At 61.8% G+C, this 20,573-nt stretch overlaps 1 protein-coding gene across 2 annotated transcripts in view; it reads right to left on the bottom strand.

Moving 5' to 3' along the window:
- LOC111145269 (inositol polyphosphate-5-phosphatase A) overlaps window positions 1-20,573 on the bottom strand; it is a 183,912-nt gene that overhangs the window by 113,584 nt on the left and 49,755 nt on the right. Inside the window, exons 1-3 of one of the 2 annotated variants that reach the window (XM_022500082.1) lie at window positions 15,434-15,489; window positions 4,895-4,995; window positions 936-1,023 (exon numbers count right to left, since the gene is read on the bottom strand). In XM_022500082.1, the coding sequence (XP_022355790.1) occupies window positions 936-1,023; window positions 4,895-4,968 (162 nt within the window). In that variant the 5' untranslated portion in view covers window positions 4,969-4,995; window positions 15,434-15,489. Of the gene's footprint in view, window positions 1-935; window positions 1,024-4,894; window positions 4,996-15,433; window positions 15,490-20,573 lie in introns of those variants that run through there. The other variant, XM_022500081.1, reaches the window with a different exon arrangement.

The raw sequence follows: 20,573 nt of genomic DNA, 5'->3' as shown, positions 1-20,573 counted from the left end.
AGAGGCGGGGGTGTGTGGGCAGCCTGGGGCCCACGCGGGCGTGGCTGACACATTGGGCAGAAGGCGCTGAGCGTGGCGGAGGGTGGCTGTGCGCGAGGACAGCGGCAGAGGCACGGGGCAGCCGTGCGGTGACGACCACGTGAGCCACAGGAGACACCGCCGGACTGGCACGGACGCCCCAGATTTAAAGGCTGAGAACTGACAGAAGCCTTTCTGACCGACGGGCGATCTCCCCGTGCTGCTTCCCGCTTGGGACGTGGCTCCCAGCCTAGCCGAGCCCGGCACAGGCACCTGCTGCTGCACACAAAGGCCGAGCGCCTGCTCTGGACCTGGCTCCTGGCGACAGGACAGACGTGAGGCGACGGACTCCGGGAACAGAACGTGGAGTAAACCACGCTAATCGAGCAGCCCTGACGCTCCCCTAAAGATGGGGACCGTGAGGCCACAGTCCTCTGAACCAGCAGCCAGCTACTCCCACCCTCCTGACAGCTGCTCCTCCCAGAAGCCCCAGCGCTCCCCGTCACCGGGTTCCTCCCGCAGCCGCAGCACCCCAGCAGGGCGCCGTTTCCAGGTGTCCACTGTGCCCCGGACCAAGGAGTCGTGCAGAGAAGGGGCAGGTCTCTGTCCCGCTCCCCTGCCGGGGACGGCGGCTTGGGCAAAGGGACTGGCCTGCACCCTGTGAGCAACTGCTCAGAGCAGAGCCGGGAACAGGAGGGACCCTCGTCTCTGTGAAGAGCCCTGACCCGCCCTCCTCAGCCCACAGGCTGTGCCCTGGTTCCCCTGTTCGTGGCCCCCGCCCGTGGACGCCATCCGAGCCGCTGACATACCAACTCGGGCACGGCTGCCTGTGCGGCCACATGGGCAGGGTGGCAGTCCCGCGGGCACACGGTCAGCCCGGCACCGACCCCGACCCCAGGACATGGACGCACACTCACCGTGAAGTGCTCCTGGGACCTGAAGTTCTCATCCAGGTAGACGCGGGCACGGCTGTACTCCTTCATGGCGTCACTGGACAGCAGCTCTCTGGGAGGGAAGAGGGAGTCCTTTAGTGCACAAGCCACACGGGATGCGGCTTCCGAGGCCCAGGCTGCTGGCAGGGACGCCATGTTGCATGTCACCCTGTCAAGGCCCCCGACCAGCAGTGGGGAGGGGTGCAGAGACTGAGGCCAACCACGCGCCCTGGGCAGGTGAGGGCTGCCCGTCATTGGCTGGGATCCCATGATGCCCTGGGGATGCGTGGGACCCAGCAGCGTCTCAGGGACAGGGACGCAGAGGCTCAGGGACCTTGGGGGCTGGGCCTGAGCCACACACCGCCACAGCACGACCCCAGGGTCTGTGGGGTCTCGCAGCTGTTTGTGCCCAGCCGGCACAGGCTGGAAACCACACTCCCAAATGCCCCTGGGTCTAGGCCACTGCAGCACACCCGCCCCTCTCTGGGGAAGGGCTGTGCATCACAGACTCCTAGTGCTCCACGACACGGACGAGGGAGGGTCTCTGAACACCGGGGACAGGGGCTCCACAGAAGAACACCGTTCTTCTCACTGTCTCCTTCTGCGACCAGAATGAGCTTGCGTGGGCACCCGTCCATCAGCTCGGCAAACACGGCTGGGAGGGGAGCCACTGCGCCCGGAGCCCCGGGAGCGTACCAGAGCCGCAACAGGAAGGGGGCTCCCCCCACCGCTGAGGGGTCCCGCAGCTCTCCGCCGGCTCTGCAGCAGCGGGGGAGGGGGCGCGGCACCTGGAGCCGCCAGCACGTGGGGCCCACGGAAGCGGGGCTCCGGCTACAGGACGCAAACCAGAGCGCACGCGGGAAAGCAGGGAAGAGGATTCAAGCGGCCCTCACCGCCCGCGGGAAACCACCTCGGCCGCGTCCGAAGCAGGACGCCAGGTTCAGACGACGGTGGTTACGTCTGGCGCCACGTCAAAAACTGAGTCGGCCGCGGAGTGGCAAAACACGACCCACGATCTATGAAAGACGGGTCAACGGGGACGGGCAGAGAAGGGCAAAACTTAGTGAAAACTGCCCGGAAGCAGGCGTTGTGAACGTGGTCAAAGACGCCAAGAAACGCAGACGCGGGAGGAACAGCAGAACTAAAGCCACAAGTTAGACGTCTCCGGCCTGGAGGCCGTAAATGCAGCTGAAAACCTAAGGACACAAACGAGATCGGTGACGACAGGCCACAGCGAGAGAAATGACATGAAGAGAGGAAAACGAGCCCTAAGAGCCGAGGGGACATGGAGGGCGCCACACGGGACGCCCTGGAGGCCGGGGTCGGGGCACGAGAGAAGCGGGAGGAAAAGGGTTAAGGAAATAGTGGACAAAGTTTGTCCAGATTTGATTAGAATCAGGACCCCACGCAAGACAGACAAAACCCAACTGGGAAGTCCAACTGCAACAGAATAACCAAGGAAGACGGCGTCCCGCGGGCAGGGAAGAGACACGTCAGACCCAGAAATGAGGACGAGGCCCGGCCTAGTCCCCGTCAGAAACCACACAACAGGGGACAGCGCGATGACGTCCTCCAAGGACGAGCACAGAGACGCTGGCAGGCCAGGGTTCTATTCGCAACAAAAACATCTTTCAAACCTGAGGACAAAGACGCTCTTCAGACAGACAAACGCTGAGAGAACTCGTCACCAGTGACTTGTGTGGACGTGAGCGTCGCGGAACGCTCAGGCTGAAGGAACACGGTCCCAGACGGAAACGGAGTCTGCGAGGGAACCGCGAGCACTGGGAGCGGCAGGGAGAGTTCAAAGTAAATGGCGTCTTCTCTCACTTGGTCGTCCAAAAGGAACAGTTTAAAGCACGTCCCACACGGTGCAGGCAGAAGCAGAAAGAACGGACAACACCCGCACCTGCGGGGCTGGGAAACGCACACAGGGTGAGGACGCGGGGTGGGGACAAAGAGACAGGGTAAGGGACAGAGACAGGGGGCGGAGACAAAGGGATGCTGGGTGGGGACGCGGGGACCAGGACTTGAGGAGGGGACACACGACACAGGACAGGGACATGGGGTGAGGACACGGGGCAGGGACACGGACACGGTGCGGATGCAGGGTGGGGACACGGGGACCAGCACATGGGGCAGGGATGTGGGATGAGGATGTGGGGACCTGGACGTGGGGACAGGGATGCGCGGTGAGGAAGTGGGACGGGAATGAGGGGCGCGGGGTGAGGACGGGGACGCACGCAAGGCAGCCTCCCTCCACAAGCCTGCAGTGCCCCCTCCGGGACAAGCCTGGCTCTTCCCCCGCGGTCCTTCTCATGGCTCCCTGGGGCCCTCTGTGCTCTGGACTTCGTCCTGCGCCGTGTGGGAGGCGCTGGACTTCGTCAGCTGTGAGGCAGGTGTCCCCCGCACTGGGTGTCTTCTGATCATTTTCACATCATTGTTCATCGTTTAACATTCGAATTTCTCAACCTTCTTTTGTAGGCGATGCTTTTGCACCTCCTTGAGAAGCCTCCCCCGGCCCCAGAGCCACGACACGTGGTCCTGCCTTTAGTCTCGGTGCTGAGTGACCCCGTGTTTGACACCTACTCCGTGACACGACTGAGACTCGTCCTCGTGTGCGGGACGGGGGTGGGGGGGCTCGGCGTCACCTTCTCACGCAGTGACACCAGCGATGCGGCTCACGGCTCTGCACGTGGCCCGGTGACACGGGGGGAATCCCCCTGCAGCCTGTCCCCGTGACCTCACTGCGCCCCAAGGTCCTGCAGCCCAAGCCGGGGGACGCCCACCTCGTGCTACGTCAGGGGAACTCGGGTTACTCTTGGTGTTGAGCTACACCCCCTGCTCTCCCACAGTAATCTTAGTATTGAAGTCAAATAAGTTTTTTTGATTAAAATTGCCTTAAAATTACATTATTTTGAGAAAATTTGGCCATTCTTTTAAAAAGATGTGCTCTTTAGCAAATTACCCCCCAGTCTAACAACTGAAAACATGGATGGCTTGTGTCCAACCTCAATGTCAGGGACATGGTAGGACTGAGCATGGTGACGGCCACTGAAACACCCCTAGGGCCATGCGGCAGGTGCCAGGCTCTGAGCACGTCCCCAGGGCCGCTGCGAGCACAGTGGCCTTCAGGGACCAGCCTGGAAGTCAGGAAGCATCACCTCACACTGCTGGCAGGAGCGGTCTCAGTGCCCAGAGTCCATGGCTGGGCGTGGACAAGGCCACATCTAGGACACACGGAGGGCAGGCGCGGTGCTGCCCAAGGGCAGAGAGGGCGTCCTGGGCACTCGGGCCGCGGCAGAGCAGAAGGCAGGCAGGTGCCGCAGCCGCTCCTGCTACCCACAGCCACACAGGGACCCCACTTCTCAGCGTGGGGCCCCACAGGCTTGCTTCTACCCCCCATAGGTCCACCTCCCAGGCCCGTGCGGACATCCTGGTGCCACTCCCAGCAGTCCCAGGAAGGCCTGTCCTCCACGGGGCTGCAGGGTGTGCGTGTGCTGGTCAGCACATGCCCGTGGCTACTTATTCCCCGTGACAAAGATTTCACTCCCCACAGATGTCCACCCCCTCCCACTGTGACAAACACAGCTGAGAGCTGCAGAGCGTCCATGTGTCCGTCCACCAAGGGCAGGCCGGCAGCCACCAGACCACAAAGATGGGAGGGACGCTCTACCTGGAGCCCGGGGATGAAGTCTCGAGGCCCAGGGGATCGCTGTCACCTCAGAGGTACACACCCCAGGGGCGCGCTGTCACCCTCTGCACCCCCCCACACCAGGGGTCCGCTGTTACCTCCTGTCCCCCCTGCCACCCAGCACGGGCACACTCTTACCTCTGTCCCCACCCCAGCAAGGCACACTGTTACCTTCTGTTCCCCCAGGGGCACACATTACCCCCCAGGGGCGCCGTGTTCTGGGAACGGCATGGCACACCCCGCTGGGACTTACTTGACGAACTTGTCCACGTGGGACATGGAGGCCTCGTAGTTCTTCCCTCCAAACTCCTGGCAATGCAGCGCCATGAAGTGCGGCTTGTGCGTGTGCACGACCTGGGGAGGGAAGCAGGACAGGCCGTCAGGGCGGGCCGCAGGGACACCCCGTGTGGGAGGCGGCCGCCAGGACAAAAAGCCGCACATGCCCAGTGAGTAGCGGGACCATTCGGAGGAATCAAACCACCTCCACGCGGCTGACCACTTGGTCGAGCATCCTCTGCTCCCCCAATCCCCGGGACTCAGAATTTCTCCGAAACGTCTTCAGTAATTCAGAGGCATCTCCCCCAGTTAAGAAAACTCCTGTGTCTCAGCACGGAGCACCCGTTTCGCCCCCAAGGAACAAGCAGCCCCGCGTCATCTCACTGCCGACGCCCGGGAACGTCCTCCACGAAGGCCGCGAGCCCAGTGGGCACCCACATGTGAGGGTGCGTGCACACCCGTGTGAGCAGGTGTAAGCCAGCGTGTGGGCGCGCGCACACTTCTCACCGGCCTGGGAGTCAGCAGAGCCCACGGCGCGCTCAGCAGGGCTGCCACGCCCGGTGCCCGTGTCCCCGCAGGCCGTGCGGCCCCCACTACAGCCAGAGGATCCGGGTCCTGGTGGCGGCTCTTCCTCGGGCACGGCCTGCTCCGTCCCCAGGGCCGCTGCGAGCCGCAGGGCCTCCCTGCACTCTTGTTCCGGAAGACGCGAGTGAAGCTCCCAGCGACGCGGCCGGGCAGCGAGGTCCCGTCCGGGAGCCCCCCAGCCGCCCCACGCCCCACGCCCCACGCCCCACGCCCCACGCGGCCCAGCACCACAGTCCTCCAACCGCCTGCGTCTTCGCTCCCCAGCAGCACAATACGCTGGGCGTCCCGGGGTGACCCACGGGTCACTGAACCTATGTTGACCAGCACCTGCTCACAGAAGGGACAAGGCCCTTGCCGGTCCCACCCCACGGACACAGGGGACGGCACATCACCACTGGGCCGATGAGGCAGCCTGGCCACTACAGCCCGGGGTTGAGGCAAGGACAGGGGCTGCCTGGGGGCCACGGGGACCAGAGAGCCAAGGGCAGGGAGCAGACATGCAGGGGCCTGTCCCCACGTCCCCAGCTGCTCGTCACACAAACTGCACCCGCCCATGGCCACCACACACCCTCTCCCAAGCACCTCTTGACTCAGAGAAGGGTTTGCCAAAAACCTGCAAAATGACCTTCCCCTTCCCCAAATGCACCATCACAGAGGCAGGCTTCCTGCACAAGTGCTCTGATGTCACCGGCAACTCAGCCTCGGACACCGCGTCCTGCTGGGACCCAGCGGCCGGCGAGCCATCCACAGCCTCAGGGACGTGGGCTGCTCTGTGCAGTCCTGTTTCCGTCAGTCCTGAGAGAAAGCAGCTGCTTCTAGGACCCAGCCAGGCGAGCCCACGGAGCAGCTGGACGGCTGGCCACAGGGGCCGAGGACGCGAGAGCCAGGCCTGCGTGCCGTGCATCAGGGGTGAATGGCCCGCAGCGCGGCCAGGAGGCAGCTGTGGCAGCCGCTGCAAACTCACGAGGGTGCGGGGCACTCGGGGAATTAGTGGGGTTGGGGACGTAGGCCTTCCAGGCTTTGTCACAGCACCTCCCAGCGGGTCCCGACGCACCTCAGCCTGCGGCCACGCGGACCGCCGCGCCCTCCGTTTCTGTCTCCTACCTCTCTGCTTCATTCCAGGTCTTAAACCCCGACCCAGACGCTGGGTGACCTGCCCTGGGACGGCTCACCTGGCCCACACTGTCCCACAGTGTCACTCGGACAGGCCACGCTGCGGTCCGCTGTGCTCCGCCGGGCCTCCAGCGCTGAACCAGCCCCACACACAACACTGCACCCCGAGCCGGACTTTAGGGCAGGAAAGACCCATGTTCAATATGTTTTAGGTGGAAAACACAATGATTTTCCAAATTATATTTATCATATTTGAATCTAAATTTTAACTGATCACACAGCCAAAAAAGTGACTCCCGTGAATTTATCTCGGGGACCTAGCTGACTGTGACGGCTCTGAGCAGTGGCCCAAAGACACTTCGGACGACGAGCTCAACTCGGGTCTGACAACGCAACCCTGCACTGTGTCTCCACAGCGGGCCCCACTCCGGGCACCGACCGCAAACTGGCCCCCGCTGGGCTTCATTGCTGGGCGTGATCGGCCCCTGTGCGTGCAGAGACGCATGTCCGAGCCGTAAACACACTCTGTTCAGCCACCGACACAAGGTCCCGTCCATTTGAACCCGGGCCTGGACTCCCTCGGAGCTGCCCCGTGCTCCAGACATGCACCCTGAGAGGACGCCCACGGAGGCGCCGGGCTGGCGGGCGGCAGGTGTGGGGCGGGCAGGGAGGCCCGGACACACGGCGGGCGCAGCGGGGCCGCGGGGAGCGCGCTCACAGAGACGTGAGGGCCCGCAGGAACCGGGCACCCCAGGCAGCCGCCCCAGAGGCCCAGCTCGGCTCAGGTTCCAGGGCTTCCAGATGTGGCCCACGGCCTCCACCCTGTGTTACCAGATGGCTCTGTACCCTGCACCCCGACCCGCTGCCCCAGGCCTCCAGGGGCAGCCCCTCCTGCACACGTGCCCTGTGATGCCCCCAGGAGGCCACCGATCCCCTGCTGGACTCCCAAGACACTTCTCCGACCTCCTGCCCCGCTGGGCTCACTGGCCGCCCACCACACCCACGTCTCCCAGGACGATAAGCCCCACACCCCACGTCCCGCGCACCCCACGCTGGAGGAGCCCCACGTCGCTCAGCAAGCCCTGGACATGACTGGCCGCACGTCGGGATGGACCAGGCCCCTGGGGACTGCCTCCAGCGCTGGCGATGCCCGAGGATACACAGTGGCCCCTACAGTCAGAAGAAGGTACGTGGAAATAGGACGTACCCAGACGAAGGGTCGTGTGTCATTTGAAAGCAGTTATTAAAATGATGAGACCATGAAAAATTCTAGAAGAGAAGTAATGAACGACCCTGCAAAGAGGTCGGCTGTGAGTGGCGTCTCTCAACACCAGCGGTCACGCCCCGGCCCCAGCAGGCCGGCTCCCTGTACACAGACCCGAAAGAGACATGTCGCCTCGCGCAGGGAGCTCGCCATGAGATACCGCAGGCATGGTGGCCGGGAGGAGCCTGACTGGTCGCCCGGCCCCGTGCGGGTCCCCTCCCTGCAGTGAGCAGCTGCGGCCTCAGCCAACAGCAGACCCAGACCAGGAGAGGCGACTGGTGCCTGAAAGGGACTCAGACACGCACGTCCGTGCCTGTGGCTCACGGTAACACGAGTCCGTGTCGGGCTCAGGATGACACGAGTCCATGTCGGGCTCAGGATGACACGAAAACATCTGCGTGGTGGCCATCCCAGGCTCGGGATACTCCTCTGAAAGGGAGATTTTTTTTTTTTCATTCAAAATCAGCAAAAAAAACATTTAATCGTGCGCTGCAGGTGTGGGCAGTCTGTCCTTTTGACCAGCGGCCATCCGGAGGGAAAACACCCCTGTTCTTCCTGCAGATAGGCTCCCACAGGACCCCTGAAGGCGGCCACTCGGGGTGGAGGGCGCATCCCGTGGGAGGGGGCTGCTTCCGAAGCAGGGAGGTGTGCAGAGTATGCAGACCCCCAGGTACTTTCCAGAAGCCACACGGCCCCCTTCTCGCCGCCACAGCCGGCTCTGACTCGAGGACAGCCAGGAACTTCCTTCAGTCCTTGGTGCATGAAGACATGGACGCGAGAATCCACACGGCTTTCTCGTGTTGGGAGGGTCTCCAGAGAGACAGAGGAGGACAAGTCTGTCCTCCCGGGAGCGTCTCTGCGGACAGATGAGGGAGACACGATGGGACCAGGACAGAGGCTGCACCGCGAGGGCGTCCCGCCGAGTGGGATGCCAGAGACGGGCACCGCGTGGTCTCAGCCGCGTGTGCCGCCTGTGATCACCAAACTCCTGAAACACGGAACAGAAGGAGGCCGCCAGGGCCTGGGGCGGGGACACCTCAGGGGCAAAGGACACACAGTCCTGGGACCCAGCAGCTGGCAGCCCACAGCATGCCGCATGCCCGTGGACCCTGGGGCCAGACGGAGGCAGGCCTGAGATGCGGCCGGGGAGCCCCAGGTCTGCAAGTACTGAAAAGCAGCGGCCGGTCAGAGCCCACAGCCAGGAAGGGACGGAGCTTGTGGAGAAGAAAGGGGACAGAAAAGAGGGGAGGCGGCCTTGGGGGGCTGCTGACGAACTCAGAAAGGGAAGGAAAGGGAAACAGGTGTGCAGACAGAAGAGAGCCAGGAGAGCGCTGTGATCACCATCACGGATCACCGGGTCACCGGGGGCAAAGATCACCAGGGACCAGATCACCGGGGGCAGAGATCACCGGGGACCAGATCTCCAGATCACCATGGGCAGAGATCACTGGGGACAGACTGGGGCAGCCTGCGCCGCACTTTGCTGGGAGGACAGAAGGGGGTGCTGTCGGGCTGGGATTCTGCACGAGCCTCCTCCCACTGGCTCCCAGGAGCACAAGGTCCAGCCCAGCCCCAGCACAGGACCACCGGGCACAGCGCGCCGGCCCACGCTGCAGCAGAGTTAAATGTACTCAAACCACCATCGAGAGCAGGAGTCAGAAGCACAAAACTCCACCAGAAATGGACCAAAAACAAAAAGAGAAAGAAATTACATTAACCTCAAGGAAGAAATGGAAGAAGACAAAATCCTCATCACAAAGAGGAACCCACGACAAAGCACCCAAGGAAGGGCTGAGTGACAGGAGAAGCTGCGATGAAGGGGAGAGGAGAGAGGGGCCGGGCAGAGGACCGGGGAGAGGGGCAGGGGAGTGGGGAGAGGATATGGGCAGGGGAGGGGAGAGAGGAGACAGGCAGGGCACTGGCAGGGGGAATGGGCAGGGGAGGAGGGGAGAGGCTGGGGGGGTGGTGAGCAGGGGATGGGGGCGGGGGTCTGGCAGAGGGAGGGGAGAGGGCTGCCGGGCAGGACGGCCACCAGTCCCTGCGGGACGAAGCGTCAGATCATGTTTAAAATGGTCGTCCAGGGAAACGTCCCCAGAGTAGAAAGAGCTGAACTTGTGCCTGGGAGGGCGCCCTGAGCCCGAGAAAGCTCACCCACACGGCCCCACCGCGACACAGGCCGGCAGCTCCAGGAGACCCCACAGGTGCAGACCCAAGTCTCCAGGGACAAAGATCCACGAGGAAAACCAAGAGGTCACGGTACACTGGTCACAACGAACACGCGAACCAGGCAGCATGGGCACAACTTCTCTGAAGACGTCGGCAAGATCAGGCGTGAGCCAAGCACTCACACACCCGGTGAGCGTCCTTCACACATCGGAGGCACAAAAAAACAGGTTTCAACGGACAGGAATCGAGGGAGTTCGACTGGAGCGCGTGTGCCAAGGTCTTCCGGGGAGAGCTGCGTCAGCGCTCTCGGCTCTGCAGGCCACGCCGTCTACACAGCAATGGCTCCAGCATGCCAGTGTGGAGAAGAGCACACGCACGTACACACATGTGCATGTGCACGCGTACACAGGTCCCCCCACAGATGAGCACCCGCATGTGCATCCCACACGTGCACAGACACGCACGCACGTGCACAGAGACACGGCGTGACACCGCCAAGCGCCCTGACGGAACTGCGTGACACCAGAGTCCGGGCAGGCTGCAGAGCACACGCGGCCCTGTGCAGGGCCCCCGCGGCCCCCTAGACAGAAACCCAGAGCTGAGTGAAGGACACCTAGAAAATGCCGACCGACGGACCACGAGGGGCCGAGAGCAAACCAGTGGGCGCCCAGCACAGGGGCCGCAGCGCAGCCATGTGGACACGTGAGCCTCCCTGGGCGGTCAGAACCCGCCACACCGCCCACCTCGAGCGTGCCAAGTCCACTGTGTGCCAACTACAGCCCCGCAGAGTTATGAAAACATCTTAATTTCCACCAAGATACTGATCCACTGTGGTCCACGAACTGCATCAGGAGACCGCGGGAACGTCGGAACGCAGACCCGATGTTCAGGGACGTGCCGGAGTTCCTGACCATCTTCGTAGGTGGCACAGGGACACGGGTGACGCTTCAACTCTTCCAGACTCAGGCTGACATGCTGACGTGTGACGTCATGCTGCCTGGATTTCGCTTCAGTGACTGGGGGCGGACGCGGGGCACGTGACAGGCCTGGCTTTGAGCTGGAAACTGAGCGAGGGTAGCGGGCACCAAGGGACAGCGTCCTGTTGCCCCTACCTCAAGCACGTTTTAAGTTCACGTGATACTTCGTTCACCGTGCTCACTGCTTAACTCGGTGGGAGCAAGGCCAGAATCCGCCTGCCGCCCAGGGCCCCGGAGCCGGACGGGGAGCCCATCGGGATGCGGGAAATGCGTCCATCCGTCTTGGTCTTCCCTGGTTCCTTCACAGCAGGACGAGGGGGAAACAGGCCCCAGGCCTCTTGCTTGCCGGCTCTGGGGGAGGGCAGGTGCCTGTGCTCTCTGCCTGAGCGTCCGTCAACCCGTCACTCAAAGACCCAAGAACTTCATTTCAAAACAGATGTAATTACGGCACATGGTGAGAAACTCAAAATAGCTCGTTAGGAATCCTAATTTTAGTGACACGCTGTGGAAAATTTCACCAACAGAAAAACAGTATTTCCTTTGCGAGTGAGTGAAGCTGTGGGTACTTCAGGAGGCAAACGTAAGGGTTCCAGAGAGCCGTGAGTGGCCCTGGCTGGGAGGCAGGCGGAAGCCAGGAGACAGGCTCTGCTCACCCCCAGGGGACGATGCCAGAACACGCCCTCCATCGTGCACTCTTACCAATCCATACCCCAGGGCCATGGCCACTTCTGCTGCCATGTCCTCGTGTGACAAAACATACCCCAGGAGCCGGTGCCCTGGGGGACACGTGTGTCCTCGGGGTTGGGCCAGCAGCTGCCCGGTGCCTGACAGCTGGCTCTCTGGGGGCAAAACCCCGACTGGTTGAACGTACCCGTTTCCACGGCATAAAGGCCCCCCATGGCCTGAGCTGACCTCCTGACGGGACGGCACTGAACGTGGGATCTGGGCGATGCTTGGTGACGTCCCCCCCCAGACGGCAGCACGTGTAGTACGATTACCAGGATGTGGTGATGGGGGGCGGCTGCTATCTGTGGTTGGGAGTCACTGACTCGGTCCCGGGGCTTCTGGTCGTGCTGTGTGGAGCAGCTGGGGCCCAAAAGCTGCAGGTTCTCGGGGCGCAGGGTGCGGTGGCGGCGTGGGCTCTCCAGAAGGCCCACCTGCTCACACGGAGTCCTGCTCTGTCCTTCCCGGCGCAGACCCTGGGCCTGGTGCCCTGGGCTGCTGAGCGTCCACTTCCTGGACGGCCGGCCTCGGACAGTCGCTCGCGCGGTCAGGGAGGGCACCGGGAGTGGGACCAAGCACAAGCCAGACACAGGTGACGGGTGGCGTGGGTTCGACACCACCACACGGGCTGTGGGCGCAGAGCTCTGGCCCTTCCCCACCCCCCAGCAAGGAGCTTGGGGCCCTGGTGATTCCGGGCAGGGATCCCTTCAGGGCCGATGACACAGGCACCTTGAGGACGGGCAGGAAGAGCCCCCCCATGGGGCGGGACAGAGAGCTGTGTTACTTCTGGGCGGAAACACGTCTCGGTAAACAACCTGGGGGCAGGTGGTCTCCAGGCCCCAGGCAGGTCCGTGTGAGCAGACACGCGCCTCTGCCCACAGGGCCTCCACTCAGCTGGGTCCACCCCACCTGATGGTGACACTGGCGTGTCCTCACCTGGGACAGCAAGCAAGTCATTGCCTCAAGTGCGTACTTGCTTCGCCAAAATTGTACCAAAAAAAAAAAAAAGCTTCTGATAAAGATACACGCGTTCTTTCATCAGAAGGATCAAGAAAAATATTTTGGAAAAGAGTGAATTAGAAACGTGAGCAAGAAAGCACCTAAGCCATCGTCAGGTGCACACGCACACGCAGCCCCTTCCAGCCCTCCTGACGCCGCGCAGGTGGCCCAGGAAGAAGGCGGCCTCGGGCCCAGGAAAGCCGCGAGGCGGCTGAGCCCAGCCCACCGGCCCCTCGTAGGCCAGGAGTCAGCGCCAGAAATAGCAGCCACCGAGTTAGGCTTTCTGTGGAGAGAGCAGCTGAGTGACCTAAAAAGGAATTACATCCTGCACACGGGTGGATGGAAGCCCGATGGCCAAGATAAGAGCGGAAAGGGGACGAGTGAACGTCTTGAGAGAAAAGTTACTGCTATTCACCAAGTCTACTTGCACAACACACTCCTCCTGAAGACGGTCTGCCCACCCCTGGCCGGGGCAGCTCGGCCTCCCCCCGGGCTCAGGGGCTGCACTGGGCGGGCGCAGGGGGAGGCCAGGGACGGCTCCCAGGAGGAAGCCCAGACTCGGCCTCCCCGCCCTGGCGGGCTGCCTTCCCGCGGTCCACACCCCACACACGGCCACCGGCCGGACTGCCAGCAGCCAGCTGTGAGGACAGCAGGCTCTTCTCCCCACAAGCCGCACACAGACGGCCACACTCCGTGGCCCCACCGGCCAACCGGCGAGGGGTCTCCAGGAGCCTGTGTGGGGCCGGACCCGGGCTCCGCGCCCGTGATGGGTGCGGCCTGGCTGTCGACCCAGAGTTCGGGGCTGGAGTTCCCTCCGTGCCTGGCACCGGCCAGGCCGCACCACAGTGCACCACAGCGCCAAGCTGTGGCTCCGGGAGGCTGGACCGGCCACCGTGCCGGACGCACGTGTACCTGGGTCTGCGCAGCTGGGAAGGAGACCGCTCCTGCTACAGACCCAGAACAGGGACCGTGCTTCAATTGTAACAAAACTTGTTGCTTTAGGACATCAAAGCTCTACTGGTCAATTTTAACCTAGAAAGCGTTTTCACCCACCTGGGGCAGGAGCAGTACCAGACCGGGTCCTCGGCAGACGCGGCGAGGACTCCCGCCCGCTTCACACACACTCACTTGGCTTCACACCCGCCAGCAGGGGACACAGCCCCGTGGTCACCGCTCAAGACACCTCGGTACCCCTCCTGGAGACCCCCTTCCCAACACCCACCCACCACTTCCACAAGGCCCCCTCTTTGAGCCATTTCTGCTTGCAGGAGACTGTGATCCCAGGACCGAAAAGACCCCCAGGGCCCACACCTCGCTCTGACCTTCCCAGTGAGTGGCCCTCCTACCCCGCCCGGCCCCCTAATGATCATCTCCCCTCCCCCTCTCAACCTCCCCAGTGTCCCCCAAGCAAATGGTATGCCCAGAACACAAGTCCGTACCCTCCAGAGCCCACCCAGGCGCCAGCAGACTCTGTGCCTCCTTTCCCGCCTGGGCCCTAAGGACTCACTTCCCACCCAAAGCTCCCATGGGTGTTGGCACTAACGCAGCTAGGAACCCTGGATCCCAGATCCAGGCAACTGAGGACTCCCCTCTCCTGATGGCTCACAGGCCCCACCCCTGCCCACTGGTCTCACCAACTTCCTCCTTCCTCCTGTGCCCTCATCTGCCCCCATCCCTGTGGCAGGCGGCTGGGCCTTGACCCACATGGCCCAGTTCCCTCAGCCTCCCTGCCTCCTGCCTCCTCCTTCCCCTGCCTACTGCCAGGAAGCCACACCCCAGCCTCTTCCAATGGCTGCCCTGTGTCGTGGACCCCTGCCCATCCATCCCTAGCACACTGCTTCCTGCCCCTGTGGGCTGCCGTGCCCCTCACCCCAGGCCTCCCGACTCAGCGGCCAGCTTGGCCTTCAGCACCGAGAGGCTGGGGCTCCTGTCCTGCGGCTGTGTAGCCTTGGGCACAGCTCCTGACCCTGCACACCTCAGTTTTCTCATCTGCAGAGTGGGCCTCAGGGGAATAAGGGCCCAGCCCGGCTGGCGACCTCCTGATCAGGAGGTAAGACCAACTCCGGGCAAGCCTTTGAGACAGAAGAAAATGGAGGTTCGTAAGGAACACAAATTTACAGGTCACCCGGGATCCCGCAGCCACCTGTCATCCACACGTGAGCACTGAACACAGCCGCAGAGGCCGGCAAGGGCATGACATCACGAGCTCCTTCCCACGCCCCCACAAGCTGCGGTGGACACCAGACCACGTTCTGTGGGCCTGAGGCCGAGAGGTGGGGTCTGGCAGCACCGAATGTGCCCCCAAGGCTGTAAGTGAGGGTCTGCACTCCCTGGACCCCCAGGCAGGGAGAGGGCACCCGGGTTGGGGGTCAGAGCAGCTCTGAGATCCCCGCATCCACAGCCAACCTGCAGCTGCATCCATGGGCAGATGGGTCCTGTGTCGCGACAGCAGCAGACAGGACGCGGGAGCACGGCTCTGCCGGAGAGTGACAAGGGGCAGCTCGCCGCATCTCTCCCCTCCTTTCTGCCATGGTGTTGCTCAAAATGCACCGGGGCAAACTGCAATGGGCTGAGGGGGTCCAACCCACCAGGGCGGCACACGGGGACAGGTGGCAGAGTCCCCTGACTGCCCGGGCCGCGGGCCAGACCTGAATGCGGTGACACGCAGGTTCCCTGACGTGCTACTGACCCAACTTCACCACTTCCTTCCTCCTGTTCCAACGCAGCTCCCAGAAAACTGGGACCACGTGCTCTCAGGGCCCTTCTGGGCAGCGCAGGCTCGATCCCACAAGATGGACTCTCGCTGGCCTCCTACTGGCGTCCTACAAACTCGTCCTCATTTGTAAGAAATCCCAAAATCCGCAGAACCTGCAGCTTTGTAGAGTCCTCTCTGCAGCGAGTCCTTCACCGACTTGGAGCTTTGAAGAGCCGTCCCGTGTAGCGCTCTGTCCCCCAGTCCACAGCACACGCAGGACCGGCTTGGGGGGTGGGCAGGGCCACTGCTCAGGGCACGGGGGTCCAGGCAACACATCAGTCCATGGTTCATGGTGGCCGGCCGTCTTGAGCCACGGGCCGGGCAGCTAGCACCACACGTCCCCAGCAATAACCCCATCGTCCCTCCCAAGATCTCGGGGCACAGCTGGCTCGGCCACGACCGCCGCCTGCCCGGAGCCACACAGCGAGGACGGGGGCGGCCTGTTAGTTCCCACCGCCTCATCCTGGGGAGGTAAGGAGGGCTCGAGGCTCCAGGCCGTGTCCGCAGACCAGGCACCGTCATCGGCCCTGTTTCCGAGCTTCTATTTGAGAGGAACTTCTAAAAAAGCACCATCCTCACTCCCGGAGAGCACGCTGGGAAGCGCGGTGACCCGCGGGAGTGTGAATCAGTACCAGCCACAAAGCCTCCGGTCACACAGAGGATGGTGGACCATCCCTCCTCCAGACCTGCAGCTGCAGGCCGGTCCTTTCCTTCTCTTGCGAATGTGCTGTAAGTGCTCCTAAGAAATCTGTCTGGTTCGAGGTCACAGGACTCTGCCCTAAGACTTCTTCTAGGACTTTTATAGTTTTAAGTTGTACGTTTAGGTCCACAGCTTACCTTAATCTTCGTGAAAGGGGCAGAGGACGGACAACGTGCGTCCACACGGGGAACGACACGGCCGCTCTCCCGGCTCCGTCCGCTGAGCGGGCTTTTCTCTTGCGAGCCGCGGCCAGCCCGTGTCCGTCGCTTGGCCGTACTCCTGTTCATTTCTACATCTGTCTTCCGTTCCACTGACCTGTCGCTGTCCTTCCGTCCTTCTGTCCTGCTGCAACTTCACAATACATCTTGGAATGAGAAAGTGGGAGCCCTAAACTTCTGGCTATCCTAGTTCCTTTGCTTTCCTCATATAAAATTTTAGACGTATTTCGCAGACTTCTACCAAAACGCCATGCAGAGATTTCGAGGGGAAGGTCAGTGAACGGGGTCTCCGTCGGTGGGGAGCCAGCGCGCCCGTGCCAGGGAGTCTCCGTGCCACGAGCAGGGCGTGCCTTTCCGTCTCTTCCTGTCGTGTCCGCGGGTAATGGGGCTCAGCACTCAGTGGCTCACACACGCGGAATCTGCGCCACACCCCACTCCAGCGTGACCATCACGTCCCGTGTGACACGTCCAGCTGGTCCCGGGGAATAGGAAGATGTTTGCGCACAGCCCTGGATGCTGCTGTCCACGCGGGCCAAGTCTCTGTGGTTTCCTCAAGGCCCCGGCAGCCGGGGGTGCGTCGCCCACACGTGGGGTCTCACCCCTTCCTTCCAGTCTTCAGGGCTTCCGCGTCCTCGCCCCACCCCTGCCCGTGCCAGGACCCTCGGGACCACACTGGGCAGGAGAGGGGATGCCAAGGGCCCCTCCCTCCCCGGTGGCTCTGCGGTCAGCTGTGGGCTCCGAAGACGCTCTTCGCAGGCTGCGGAGGGCCCGTTGGTCCTCGGTTCGCTGACGGTCTCCAGCGGAAAGTTCCAGGATCAGGCCTGAGGCTTCATCAGCGCATACGGAGATGACCGGACGGCTCGTCCCTGTGAGTCTGTTCACACACGGATTTTACACACCGACTCTGAATTCTTCCGCGGGTGACGAGGCACTAACACTGTGACGTGTGTGTGTGTGTGTGTGTGTGTGTGTGTGTGCGCACTGCTCGACACGGCGGTGTCAGAGCTCTCCGCTCTGTAGCTGTCCCACAGGAGACACGGGCAGGTACTCACGCCTCCGCCTGCCGTGGCCTCGGGGGAGGGACCGTGGTCAGCTGGGCTTCCTGCAACTTTCTGAACAACCGTGACTGCTTCTTGCTTACACGTTGGACAGACTCGCCGGGGAAACACACGGTCCTGGAGGTTTTGTCGGAAAGTGTTGGCAAATGTTAGTGGAGCGGAGAGTTCACTTGTGTCTTCTCGACTATAAGCTCTGACGCTTCATTTTTCCAAAAATATGTTCCTTTCATGTGAGTTTTCAAACGTATCAGCATACAGCTGCCCACCATAGTCCCTTATCTCTTTAACACCTGCCAGATTTTTAGTGATGATGCCTCCCCCATCAGACTTCTGAAATGGGTGCTTTTGTCTTCTACCTTCAGAAATTAGATGTAGAAAAGCAAGTTAAACCCAGAATAACCAAAAGAAAGGGAAAACTTAAAAAGCAGAAGTCAGTGAGTGAGAAAGCAGAAACACAGCAGACATCCTAAAACCCAGAGCAGGTTCTCCGAGATCCATAAAACTGATAATGCTGTAGCCACACTCCTGTTTGGTTTTCTCCTCCGCAGGGTCCTATTTTCCTGTGTCCTTGCCCGCCTGGTGGTCTCTGATCGGTGTAACAGTGACCCTGCGGCCACCTTGCTAGGCGCCCCCGCCAGGACACCCCCTCGGGCAGCAGGTGGCGTGGCCACAGGGCAGCTCTGACCCTCTCCAGGCTCACTGCGCAGCCTAGCCTGGGGTCTGATGTTTGAAGACCATAGACCAACAGGTATTTCCCAGTTTTAATTTGTTTAAGGTGCAGGTTTGGTGCCCATTCCTTCAAGCTGCCTGGAAGAAGGCACTGTTCATCACATCACGTTTATGGCTATTGTCAGGAAAACTCAAACAGCAAACAGACAACACATCTGGTTGAGATCCCTGAACTTCCTTATCACTGGGCTGTTCCACAATTCGGTGAATTCTAAAGGCTGATAACAACGCAAATACTCCGGCCGCAAGAACCCCGTGTCTGGTGGGAAGAACGGGTTCCTGCGCCTGGTGTTCCTTTCTTAGGCCAAGTCCCTGGGCGCTTGGAGAGCCTGGCTTTCCCCTGTGGAGTCTTGTTTGAAGCAGGTCTAAGGTCTTACTTTTTCTGCTTCTCTCACTAATAAATACTTACTACGTGATTCCAACACTTGCTCAATTCAGGTTTGTAGGAAAGATGTGCAACCGCCGTAAAATGTATGCATCACAGCAGACTCGAAACAACCCAGGAGCCCGTCAACAGAACGGCGACTTAAAATGACGGCCTGTCCAGCTAATGACACACTCTGAAGCCATGAAACGGGTCGTGTGCACTCATTTGCACGGATGTCCCAGCTTGCCGAGAAAAGAGTAAGCCGTAAACATCCCCGAATCTGTGACCTGCTAGGGGCCGTCCCGCTTCCCCAGGCACATGCCAGTGAGATGTGCCCAGGGACAGGGGCATCCAGCCAGGGGCCGGACAGGGCGCAGGGTACTGAGCTGCGCTCTCTGCCTTGTGCAACTGAGAAAGCCACGCTGACCACACACCACGCGCCACACGCCCTCATAGGTCTCGGGAAGAGCGAGCAGGACGGCCTGCGCATCAGCATACAGCTGTGAGCACGCCACCGCCACAGAGGGAGAGGAGGTCCCACTGACGGCCCAGAAGGCTCACCTACGGTTCTGAGAGTTCAGGGTAGAGCCGGCCCGCAGGACGGCCGCTCTGTCAAGAGCCGTCCTGAGAACCCCAGCCCCAGGAGGCCTCCTCCTTCCCTGCACCACCCCTGGGCCACCCACGGGGCCTCCAGCTGTCCCTCCCGTGTGACAGACACTCCCAGGACAGGGAGTCTGGCTCTCCTGCTCCTTGCACGGGTGGTGATGCCATCACGGGCATGCTTCACGACCTCGTCCAACCCTATTCACCCCCAAAAAGCCCGCCTCACACCCTTCAGCGCAGGAACGTGGCAGGGACACAAAGCTGGAGGTCCAGGCAGATGTGGAGCCTGTTTTCTAGGGGGAGACAAACACCTCAGTACCCGACAGACACAGACTGCAAGTCCGGACTGTGAGGACAAGTCCACGGAGCACAGGGAGAGTGCGGGGGAGGCCAAGAGAGGGACCAGGAGGAGCCTCTCTTGGGGAGGGGTGGCAAGGGCAAAGATCGGGAAAGTGGGGGGGGCAGGGAGAGGGAAGGTGGGGACGTCCAGGTTAGAGCAAGCACAGAGGACCAAAACACCTGGCGTATCTGGGGACAGAGCGCGTCGGAGACAGAGCAGAGAAGGCCACATACAGACCCTGGGCTCTCACCCAGGGGACAGGAACAGGAGAGCCAATCGACCTGAGCTGTGGTCTCAGGGAACACTCTGCCGCTCACAGAGCACAGAATGGGGATGTGGCCGGGCCCTGGAGGAGGTTCTGGGTGGACCAAGGGGGCACAGAAGGGCCAGCTGGCATGGAGGCGGGTGAGCACAGGGACTGGCTCCTGGACCGGGGGCCTGTGCTCCCCAGCGAGGGGGAGAGTCGTGTCACCAGCCACAGGCCCAGGGGTCTCTCGGGGAGACTGGACAGGGAGGGGTGTGGGGAGGTCAGCTGGGTGACACCAGGCTCCACCCTCTCTGCCACAGCTGCACTCAGGACCGAGTCCACGAGGCCTGGTTGTCAGCAGCGTCCGAGGCTCATCAGAACTAAGGGTGGGAACCCCGGCAGTATTTCCTCCCGTTCCCTGCACTTTTACAGATATCCGGGGTTACAGAAAAAACAAAAATTAAGCCATGTTCTAAAGGCACGGATGCTGGGTTCAGTTCCTGCGTCTATAAAAGCAGCACATCAGACGCTGTGTCGAAAGCAACATAACTGCATAACGGGAACTCTCGGGTTAAACGTTCTCTTGAAGAAGGCAGTGACTGGCCTTGGCCCCGGGCAGACCCGCTCCCTCTCTGCTTGGGCCAGCCCAACAGCTGGGATCAGCTGGCTGATCACCCCAGGGGCCCGGTCAGCCCCAAACGTGTCAGGGGACCTGCGGTAAATTCTTACTTACAAGAATCATCCCTGAAAATTCTCTGCCACGGAGAGGTCTTCCTTCTGAAGAGACTTCTGCTTATAAACCAGAACAAGCC

Source organism: Enhydra lutris, unplaced genomic scaffold (genome assembly GCF_002288905.1).
Source record: "Enhydra lutris kenyoni isolate GAN:26980312 unplaced genomic scaffold, ASM228890v2 scaffoldscaffold12, whole genome shotgun sequence".
In the NCBI taxonomy this organism is placed as follows: domain Eukaryota; kingdom Metazoa; phylum Chordata; class Mammalia; order Carnivora; family Mustelidae; genus Enhydra; species Enhydra lutris.
This window is presented reverse-complemented; position numbering and strand designations above follow the sequence as displayed.